General features: G+C 27.0%; 1 protein-coding gene across 1 annotated transcript; it reads right to left on the bottom strand.

The window, feature by feature from the left end:
- Positions 1–7,460: 7,460 nt before the first annotated feature.
- On the bottom strand, positions 7,461–11,244 carry LOC105843803 (uncharacterized). Its single transcript, XM_065800084.1, has 4 exons — positions 11,088–11,244; positions 10,666–10,764; positions 8,954–9,041; positions 7,461–7,685 (listed from the first exon to the last, which is right to left on the bottom strand). Exons 1-4 carry the CDS (start codon positions 11,109–11,111, stop codon positions 7,507–7,509), a joined length of 390 nt encoding a protein of 129 aa, XP_065656156.1. The 5' UTR covers positions 11,112–11,244; the 3' UTR covers positions 7,461–7,506.
- Between the last annotated feature and the right edge of the window lie 1,495 nt (positions 11,245–12,739).

Below are 12,739 nucleotides of genomic sequence, written 5' to 3' on the forward strand. Positions count from 1 at the left end.
AGAGTATTTAATTACTAAGATTATAAATTATTTTTAATCAAGTTTAAAAGTTATTTATCATACCAAAGACTCGACCTTTCATGTTGATAAATTCAATAACATGTTGCTCAATTATGTGTACCTTCAAAGGAATTGTAGCCCTTAGATTTCTATAGCTCGTAGAGAACTCCACTAGATCTTTAACATACGTGGAGCCTAATGATTTTCCAAAACAACCATGGACTATTTTTTCAAAATCTCTAAGTACCTTAATATATTTGGCAGCGGAAACTCCAAGACTAAACTCTTGAAAAAACAGTTCAAAGCTGTCTATGTTTTTAAGCAATTTATGACAAGCATTGCCTTCCAAACAATGCTGCCCTTGGTAGGACACTCTGCAGATGTTTATTTTAGACAGATATTGATTAACAAACTGTAACCCACACTCCTTGTTTTCAAATAAAATTTTTTTCAATCTCTTTTTAAAATTTTGTCTACAACACCTAGCAGTATATGTAGTCCAGGAATATTTACAAGTTCTAGTATTTTTTTGTTTTTGTTGCCTGTTAATAAAGGGGAGTTAACAACATTAGTGTATTTTTTAGCTTTTTTTAAATTTGCAACATCAGCCATCCATTGGTCGTACAATGTACACAAAGACTCTAGAGTATAATGATCAGCTTTTTAAAAGTCAGGAGATGACGTCATGCAATACGGACAAGGGTGTTTTGATGTTGCAGTTTGTTTTCCAACCATTTGAAGCAAAATCTTTAGATCTTCAGATACTGTGTAATCTAAGAATGAAATGTTTAGCTTATCCAATATTAACCGCAAGTTATGGTATTTTTCGTTCAATGAAGGCAAAATGGCCAATATAATAGTTTTGTGGACGCTTGAATCTTTAAAATCTTTGCACGCATATCCGTCACTCTTGCTCAGTTTCTCTGGAATTTTATTATTTTTTAACTCTGGTTTTAGGGTTATTGACAGTGTCTCTTTTAGGAATCCCTGCCCTCCATCTACACCTAATTTGATATCAACATCATTTGTTTCTTGACTTCTGTGATGAAGTACCATTGCTACGAGTTCTTCAATGTCATTGCAATACACAATAGGAGTATCTTTTTCTACCAACTATACATTCATAAAAAATCAAAATGAATAATACAAATTGCAATCTAGCTATAAAATAATATTTTTGGAAATAGTTTACTTACCTCTTCGCTTTCTTTTAATTTTAATCGCAATGGGAGTTTATCACAATTGAATAAATTTCCAATTATTTCGTTGTTCTCAATCAGTTTAATATAGAAACCGGATTCCACACTTTTTCGTCCTGCCTCACTTCTCAGAAATCGTGCAACTTCAATCATGTTGCGATTACTTATAAATCATAATAAAGTTATTACAAAAATTGGCTTTAAACTCATAACAAATTAATTTTTAAAAGTATTTTTAAGCAACAAAAATTTACCTGGAATGTAGTTTTAATTGAAGTTTGTTCAATTTATCTAAAGAAAAGAAAGGTTTCTTAACCTCAGTCTTTCCGAAAGAGACAGTGAGTTGCTTCGGACCAAAGGTTTTCAAAACTAAGGTGTTCTCTGAGTCATTTGTGCTGAAATCTTTGATAGAGCTGGACAGAACTTTTCCTTGCGTTGTTGGGGATGTTGATTTTACAATGGCAGTCAAATTCTTTTGTCTTTCTAATTTCGTATAGGGATGTGGAATTCCCTGTCCCACTTGGGCATAACAATGTTGATAAACTAGTCTTTGTGCAGGTTTATTTGAAACATCTTCAGCGCCTTGATAAACAAGCTTTCCCGAAACACAATCAACCATTGGGGCCAATATTTTTTCCATTTTTGATTTGCGCCCATTTTCACAAATAAAACATTCACATTTTTTCCCTCTAATAACTCTGGTATTCAGGTCTAAATTTTATAGCACTTGTATGACAACTATAATAACTAAAATAGCGAAACTAAATTTTAAATGAAGTAAATTAAACATCAATATAGTTATAATTACCTTCATAACACGGCCGCATAATGAAGTAAGGATCAGTCCCTGCAAGCTTTTTTCTACATTTTGAGCAAAGCATGGTAGGAAGGTCAGGATTATCCGCTGAATAATCTTTCCAGAATATAGTTTTGATAAGGTTTGAGTAGTCATTTTTCTTTTTATTTAGATTTAAATAAGTTGTTTCAGGGTTATTTATTGGTCTTAAATCCGTGCCTTTCCTGAAGCAGCAAATGCAAAATTTTTTTACAAAATCACTATGTTCTTTTGCATGTTTAGGCATTTTAAATGAATGCTTCAAATAAAAACTTCTGATATGGATTGATTATATTGGCATGATATATCGGTTATATCAATCAAATGTCAATATAATGCCTATAAACACATGTCAATATAATGGCTAAAAACATGCTTTCAGTTCGTATATCAACGCGTGCAAAGAGTAATTATGCAACTGTTAACAATTAGCAACTGCTAACTTTTACTAATTGTTAATAGTTAAAGGTTGCTTTGCTTTGTTTTTATTTCAATAAAAATGTAAATAGAAAGTAATAAAAATTACTTATCCGTCTGTAAATTTTAATGATAAATAAAAATTTTTAAAAACTTAAAAAAATAAAATTGATAAATCTATCACAAATATTTCTGAAAATCTAAATATGGGGCATGGGCATGATTTTGTGGTGTTCGAGAAGATTCCCCAAATCCCCCCTAGGGTATGGTTCCAAAATACACTTTTCAACTTTTTGCTTGTTTTATATTAAACTAGATCAAAGTTCATCGACAGATTTCAAATTACATCAAAAAAAAATTTTTCGTTTAAAAGTTGAGACCATTTAAGGTTATTTCAAGGGGTAATTTTAGGCTTTGCATTGTTATAAATCTTAAACGAAAAAAGATTTTTTGATGAAATTTGAAATCTGTCGATGAATTTTGATCTACTTTATGATAGAACAAAAAAAAAAGTTTACGATTAAAGGAGACGTAGTTCTAGGAAGGGGGCAGTTAGGGATCGGGGCGGGGTTGGTTTAGCTTCAATTACCTTAATTTTTTGCAAGTCATCCTCATTTGCTACCAGTATCAACATACTAAAAATTTGAGTATGCCCCATGCTTATTAGCTACCTATCTTGAACAACAAAATTCCTGGGCACTGCCCTAAAATGTGTGTTTTCTCCCCAGGCCCCGACTAAAAAAAGTTGTCGTTTACATTTTTTGAATGAGGAAATGTTTTCTAATGATAATCAAAAATAAAATCTCTGGGGATGTGTTGCAAGGTCTTAGAGTATGTTTCTATGCACCGTGGGATTTTATGAATTTCAAATACACCGTAAGGATGCGATAACTAATGTTCAAATAAAACCAAACTCTGACCACAATAGGTCAACGAAATAATGTAAAAATATATTATTGCATCTAAAATGTATTTAAAAAATAGTTATACGCTGACTTTTTTATTAAAATCAATTTATTTTATATATACATATATATATATATATATATATATATATATATATATATATATATATATATATATATATATATATATATATATATATATATATATATATATATATATATATATATATATATATATATATAAATTTATATAGTTGCAATATATAGAGTTTATGACTGACTGTAACAGTATGTAATATACGGTTTATGAAGTATGCAAAAACTATACAAATGTGAACGGTGTTCACATGGAGGATACATTGAACATTGTACTAACTGTGGATACAAAGTAATTTTTTTAACTATATAGTTGTATATATAAATAAAACAAGTATTTTGTTTTACTTTTGTCAAAAAATTTTTAAACACAAGTATTAAATAAAAAACTTTTCGCGTATACAAACTTCGTATTTTACTATTTCCGTTCTGGAAATAGTAAAACATGATGCTTTTTGTGTCTGAGTGGCATAGTTGCGGCTAGGCTCACCCACATTTCACAATGAGGAGATAAGGCGAGAGCTCTGGAGTGTTAGCGGACCCATTTAGAAATTTGGGGCCCTTTTTGAAATTTAAAGAGCTTTTTTTTCTTTTTGGTAATACCTAGTGGAAAAATTTTTAAGATTTTGGGGCCCTAAAGGCAGGTTTTGGGAGGAAGGGGGCTCCTTCCCACTAGTTTCCCAGGGAGTTTACTCAGCCGTACCGTGGTACGGCTGAGTAAACTCCCTTTTTGTCATAGAAGTCAAGAATTCATAAAAGATTATTAACACAATTTTCATAATTTTTAAAATAATGTATTATTATATATGATTTTTAATTTTAAAAATGATGCATTATTATATATGATTTGTAATTTTTAAAATGATGTTTTATTACATATGATTTGTAATTTTTAAAATGATGTATTATTACATATGATTTTTAATTTTTAAAATGATGTATTATAACATATGATTTTTAATTTTTAAAATGATGTATTATTACATATGATTTTTAATTTTTAAAATGATGTATTATTACATATGATTTTTATTTTTTTAAATGATGTATTATTATGTCAGTTTTTGAGATCATTGCGTCGCTTAAACAATAAATATATTCTTTGTGGCTGGTGAGCCCTGACTTTTTTCAATGTACACTACAACTACAAAACGACATTAAGCTATCCCGCTGGATGTGGTAACGACGCTTAATAACCTAATGACTACACTGACACTCACGCACGCGTTCATTCGGAAGCTCCACAATGCAAGTCGGATTAGCGCTCGTTGACTATGTGCTTGGATCTAAAATCTCACTCCATAGCACATTATTCCACACCAGCACGGGGCTGTGGCTCTTTTGGCTAAGAGTGATGGCTTGTGGCCTACCGTGACTAATGTGTGCATTCGATCAATTGAAATCCATTCTATAGGTCTACGTCTGGCTCTGATTTTCTAATGAGAAAATCAGAGCCAGATGTTATGAGAATTTCTAATTAAAAAATTGAGGTGTCAGCCATCAGTTTGTCATTTTTGGATGCTCTCAAATTGACAAGAACTTCAATTGTGACAAGACCAAAGTTAGCAAAAAAGAAATTAGTTAACATACCAGCAGGAAAAAGTCTTTCTCATTTAGAGTTACTTGATATGGAACTAGATGGCTCCAGTAAAACAGAATAATTAGCTACCCAGCTCCTTGATAACTATTTATTTTATGACTTGGTGAAACCAATTAACAAGCAGATTGATGCATTTGTAATTGTAATAAATTGTATAAATGAATATTTTCCTGGAATCATAAAATGTTTTGACGAGAATGGAGCAACAGTATTATATTCTAACAGATATTTATCTGTACGAGTTTTCGAATGATCTTTAACTTATTGGTAACTTTAGATGCTCTGAACATTCATTTTTAACTTTTATTTTGCACGTCGGATATAGCTTTTGCCCTTATTACAAATGGCGGATTCAGTTTGTAAACAAAAAAGCGGCTTCACTTTTCGTCTAATAAAATCCTGCAAGTTAGACATCTAGTATTATAATATATCATTGGTTTTTTGTGATAGCTATTGTCTCTACTTATCAGACTAGATTTATATTTCTTATACTATTGGAGTTGCCACATTTTCTACCATATTTTCTACTAACTACTTTCGTACTAACCACGAACTATCTAAACCTAGTTTCGATGTTTATGAATGGAATTTACTTATTATATTTATAAGACATATTAAAACGAGAAACGGTAAGTTACTCTTAATTATCAATTACTATTTTTTATTTGCTTTGTGTTATTTCTATACATTAAATTTGTTTATTTTAATACGTGCGCATACGTGCATGTGTAGACGCTTATTTCTTAAAGTGTAAGTGTACATTATATTTTTATGTCTAAGTATATACATATCTATTTATGGCCAAACCACGCGCATCATTCACCACCCTCACATGATCTTTAAGAATGTTGGAGCTGTATAAAAAACATTTATATACTTTATACATTAACAACATTTATATACTTTTATTTTACACAGGTGATTATCAGTTTTAAATTTATTATCTAGAGTTGAGACCATAAATAGTACCACATTTATTAGACTATTTTTTCTTTTTATATTGTCCAAACTATCATTTATTATTATTTTACTTTATATTTTGTTATCTAACTGTTTTATTTTATTGTTTTTATATGGTGCGATAATATTAGCCAAGGTTGCCATTAATAAAACAGCGGATTTATATTGACTTGTTTACTCATACACCATTGTTTTATCATTTGTTTAGGATGAATAGAGCTTGAATTATTGTTCACCATATCCCTGAGTCCTAAAATTTTAATCCTTTTACAAAATAGTCTTTGCATTCATTTATGATTCTTACCCAATGACGTCATCTACAATCTACTTCTATTTTCACATCTCCCAGGTCTACGTAACTGTACGGCTCCGTTGGTCATTTTTTGCGAACATTGTGTCGCATAAACAAAAAATATATTTATAGAATCTAACAAAATATTTTTATGATTAAAATGGTGACTCAATGGATTCGTATATTTCTTTGATATATTTCTCTGATATTCTTTCAAAAATATTTTTCCAACAAGCAACTCACCGAATTCTATTTTCCAAGTCGTTTTTATTAAAATCAGACGTTTCAATTGCGCTCAGTTGCCTCACCATTCAGTCAAATTAAATTTACTAAAAGCAAAATCTTGTCATCAAAAGCTTATAAGCAAAACTGGAACTTAGTCTTCTCATTGAGAATGGCTAAATTTTTTGCAATTAAATAAAAATTATTTTTTAAATGTAACACAATCTTAAATATTGTTAAATAAATCAATTTTCTTCTCATTTAAATGCTGGCAAAAATTTAGCTTTGTGGTTAAAATGTTTAAAAGTTTTGTTTTAAATTTAAGTGCTAACTTCTATATTCGAGTTTTAATAATTAATACGTTCGACTTTAGTTTTCATTAATGTCAAGTGTTTTCTCTAATTGCTGTAGAAATTCCTGGTTGGTTAAAATCACAAAAAGTAAAGTTTGTCTGTTTCAATAGTTGGCTAGTTTTAATTTAAGTACAATATAACATTGCATTTTAAATTTTATTTGATCTTAATGTGTAGCCAAAAAACCATTTTGGTCTTAAAAAAAAGGTAAAATAGGTATTACGCATGGAAAAAAAAAAAAAAGGTATCGACTTTTTATTGAAAAAATATTTTTGAGCCTTCATTTTGCTGGTCTATTCAACACGTTCTAAAAATCAAAATAGTTTTTAAAAAGCCGAAATTAGTTATTGATTTTAATAGGAATAATATTTTTTAATTTGATAAACTTTTTTTTTTTAATTTTCTTACTAAAAACTTGCTTGATACTCTGCACAAGCGCAACACCGCGAAAAGGTGCAAAAAAGTTTTATAAAAATTAATACAAACTAAGTGAGTGCAAACTGTCGGAAGATAAGGAACGACTTACAAAAACTCCAGCTCGTTGTTTATATAATCCTCGTTTATTTTAAACAAACATAAGATTAAATAAAATATTTATTTTCTTCAAATTATATACAAAGTTTTATCTTATCCTACGAATGAAAGCAACAAAGGTATGAGTTTTATAAGTCCTGATATTCCACCCTTAACGACACCGGCAATTAGGTCTTGATTGTTGGCAACAAAATCATTAAGTGCGTCTCCAACAAGCGGTATTTTGCTCAAAAGCCCAAGTCGAACTAAAAAGTCTAACTTCATCTTAAGCGCTAAAAGAAAAAAGCAACAAATTACAATTTGTATTAAATTTGTTCATTTTATATTAATACGGTCTAGAGAGATATAAATTACAGACGTAAAAATTTAACTTCTAAATTTATATATTTCAGCTACGTAATGGATTTATGTTATCTAAAGCTTGATTTCCAATAGTAAAAAATAAATTTTTGATTTATTGATAACACATTTTTTATTATTACCATGAGTTTAAAAAAATATGTAATTATGTAACTATATTAAAAATCAAGTCAAAAAACTTTCTTGATAATATTTAATTATTTTAGAATGTAGTTAGAAAATTAGCTTTCTTTGAGATTAATAAAAAATATCGAATAAAACATGTTTAATGAAAATATTAGTATTTTATTCAACTAAATTTAGTAAAGCTCAATGTTACAAAAGAAACAGCTGAACTGTTCATAAAAATCTAAATATTGTTTGAGCTGAAACAAATAAGGTACCAAATCTGAAATCTATTTCAAAAAGTAAACTGCTCAAAATTTTTGCAAAAAATATATTGCTTGTGATTGCAAACGAAAACTTGATAATATGAAATTTACCATGTTATCATAAAATTATATTTAATTTGTTGTTAATATATATATATATATATATATATATATATATATATATATATATATATATATATATATATATATATATATATATATATATATATATATATATATAAACACAAATTGTATTTTAAATGAAAAAACAACATGAATAAAAGTACCTAAAGTTTCGTGCCATACATGGCAATCATACATGGCAATCATACATGGCAATCATACATGGCAATCATACATGGCAATCATACATGGCAATCATACATGGCAATCGTACATGGCAATCATTAATTATTAAATACATAAAAAACCGTTAGAAAAATCCGTTTATAAAAATTGTTTTTTTTTGCTCTTTTCTTTAATTTATTACTCTATTATTATTATATTGAGCACTGTTTTTCGTACAAAAGTATATATATATATACATATATATATATATATATATATATATATATATATATATATATATATATATATATATATATATATATATATATATATATATATTGCAACAAATGTTAATTTTAAAACTGATATTTATCATTTAATATCTATAAACTTTAAGCATTAAAAATAAGCAAAATGTAATTTATCTCTTTTAAAAAAATACTAATTTGAATGTTTGCAATAAATATAAACGAAAAATAGATAGTTTTAGAAAAAAAAAAAAAAAAAAAAAATATTGTTACCGTTAGTTAAAAAATCGACATCTTGGTATCCACTGTAAGCATGTCCACGTTCAATATCATTTCCTAAATTTTTATAAGCTGCGCATACCTAAATATTGCTTTTTATATATATATATATATATATATATATATATATATATATATATATATATATATATATATATATATATATATATATATATATATATATATATATATATATATATATATATATATATATATATATATATATATATTGATTTGTCCAGATTCGGTTTTTATGTATTTTATTGAAAACAATTTTCTTTTACAATAGTAACTTTAATCTCTAATAGATTGACAGATTTGTTCTATGATGAGTTTACCATCTTTACGGTAATTTAATGATGCTTTATAAAACTTCTGATATTTTGAACAAAAAAGTTCTTCGAGGTATGTTTTAACTTGTTTGTCTGATGTAAATTTTTTTCGAACTGAAGTCAAATCAGTTTCAATTTGAAATCGGCAATCAGGATGTTAAACCAATGTCGATTAAAAGACTTCACTCTAAAAGCAACTCTAAGCTTGGCTCGATTATTGTAGAGCTTCGATTACTTTTGAAACCTTTTTTAAAAAAATACCTTTTTTAAATGCACATTTTTATAAAAACATTCAATAATCAATAACTCATAATAGGAGGAAATGAATGTTTACCAGGGGGTGTAAAAAATTTAATTATACTATCATCTAATAAAGGGAAGACTGTGCAATCAACTTTAATAAAAATAAATATTCCTGCAAATCAACAATTTTTTGCCAAGTTAATATTATAGTGAGATTGTCAACAAGAGTGCTAAAGAAATCCTTATTGAGTTTACACTGTCAGATCAATTTTTTTTTCTTCTCCAAAAGTAAAGCTTAAGATTAAAAACTTTTTTTGGCTGCTCATTAAGATTACTCATTAAGATTACTCAGATTAGTTTTATAACCCAACAACCCAATCTCTAACTGGTATTCTCCGTCTCTACCTGCTAATTAAGCTTTAAAAAAATATTCCCGATTTTGTCTCATGTACATTTTTCTAGATTTTTGTTCTGTATATGTAAAAAAACCTGGTGAATCGAGGTTGATTGAGATCACCAGGTTTCAACTATAATTTTTCATTGAATATTAGAGTATGCAATCCATTTTTCATCGTCAGTTATAATTCTCTTTAAAAATAGCTTGTTTAGATTCCGTTTCAAAAGCAAATTGAATATTTTGATGCGTTGCGTTCAATTAATTTCTTTGAGTTCATGTGGAATCTAAACATCAAGCTTTTTCACATATCCAAGTTTTGATGATTGTAAACAGTTGTTTCTGATGTGTTTAGCTTTTGAACAATTTTAAAAACTGTTTTATGCCGAATAGCAACAACCAATGCTTTTACTTTGTCTTCATTAATCTCAGTTGGTCTACCACTATGCGATGCGTTGTGATAGACCAACTGAGTGTGCGTGTGTTTATGTGCGTGTACAAAAATATATACTTTACTCTTGTTTAAAAAAAAACTAGGTAAAAATGTGTTCTTAACTAACCCTAAACTGATACCATAAATAAATTACGCTAATTTAATCAAAACATACACTATATTTATATATCAGTTTTTTTTTAAAAGCACAGCGTACATTTTCCGCTTTCGTATATTTTAATATCTAGAAATCAATTTTTCTTTCTTTCTATTTTTTTAAGTAAATATATGCTAAAAATTATACCTCACTACTGAATAATGATAAACAGTCATCATCCTCAACAGGCGTTGATAGCGTTAAGCTTACAAGGATTAGCGAAACAATGACAAATATAATCTTCATCTGAAAATGCAATAGATATAATCTTTTTTGTTAATCTATTTTACAATATTAATTTAAAAAAAATGTTATATACCTTTTTCCAATAGATGAATACGTGTGTATATATATATATATATATATATATATATATATATATATATATATATATATATATATATATATATATATATATATATATATATATATATATATATATATACATATATATATATTATAATAATAATAATAATAATATTAATAATAATATTTAAAAATAAACACTGTAGAAACCTCTCTGGAACTAAGGAGGAAAAAAGTTTAATTCAAAATAGAAAAACACTTACTTCAATCTGTGACTCGCTTAACATAAATTACTAATTTATATTAGCTAATTTACATAAGTTACTAAATAATCTGATACATCTCGGAGATTATATTAATTTTTTTCCAAACAAATCTGGAAAAGCTAAACAAACACTTTTCATTTGTTGTCGGGTTTTTGAATCGTTTTTGTTTTTTGTCACCAGCTTAATTTTTAAAGATTTTTATAGCAAAACATATTTCAGTTTACAGCAGGTGATGAAATAATACACAATCAAAAATTGAAAGTTAATGGTTTTGGTAAAGGGCAACTTAACAATTCCATTCTGTCAAAGCAAACACCAGATTAAACGAAGTTTCCAATGAAAAAAAAAAAGAAAAATAATCAAGTTTTTGTGTTCAATGAAATACAAAGAATTTTTTTTTATACTAATAGCATATATATATATATATATATATATATATATATATATATATATATATATATATATATATATATATATATATATATATATATATATATATATATATATATATATATATATATGTATATATATATATATATATATATATATATATATATATATATATGTATATATATATATATATATATATATATATATAAAGTATATTTTGTATGCTAATAGTATTTTATATATTTTTCATGTAAACTTACTCATTCATGTAAGTATACATAAATACTTTGAAAGTTTTATGTTTTAAGTTCTAAAAATTTATTTAGTAAATATAAATTAAGTAATAAATTTTATAATATGAATTTTGTCAACTTGAGCATTTTTCAGCTGAGAAACATTTTAATTTTTAAATTTTAATTTATTGAGGTTTTAAACGATTGCAAATTAGAATTTGAAATAAATATGGCTTTAAAAATTACAAGACCTAAGTTTTTATACACGAAGAAAACATTTTTTTTATTTTTTAGAACGCATACGCATATGAATATATAATAAAGGGGGTTTCATATTATATTACTATTAACATTGAAAAAGAACTAAAACCGTATGCATTATTACTTTTTCAAATCAAAAAGAAGTCACCAGGCGATATTTGCAGTAAAACTTGTATAAAACATTTCTTTTTTTTTCAAATTTTTTTTAAAACTGAACGACTCCTTATCTACAATAAACTCATCGCTGTTCGCTATAAAAACCTTCAGAATCAACGTCTCGCCACCTCTAATTTTGTTTCGTATAATAATAAATGCTGCTTAAATGTAATACTTTTTGTATTTGAGAAATTAAAGTAGATGAGAAGTACTTGAAAAAATTTTTTTGTGATATCTATACACCCCCTAAAAGTGACAAAATAACTCTTTTTGACTTTATAATAGCCCATTAGAAAAAAAAATTTTAATCAATATTTTTTGTTATTCTCCCGAAAATTACACCCACTACATTTCTAACCTTAAAGTGATTAAACCTTCTAATACACCGAAACCCTGTTACAGTCATAATAAAAAGGGAAAAACAATAAACGCAACAAAACATTAACGCAACTACTTTTATGTTATTATGTTTACATCTTATCTACATAAAAGCGGCAGAGCAGATTTTATCATTTACCATAATCTTTATGCCCAATAACTCGCTTATATCGAGACCAACTTGATTTAAAGGCATGTTAACAACCTCTCCAGTTTGTTTAGCATATGTTC

Source organism: Hydra vulgaris, chromosome 06 (assembly GCF_038396675.1).
Source record: "Hydra vulgaris chromosome 06, alternate assembly HydraT2T_AEP".
Taxonomy (NCBI): domain Eukaryota; kingdom Metazoa; phylum Cnidaria; class Hydrozoa; order Anthoathecata; family Hydridae; genus Hydra; species Hydra vulgaris.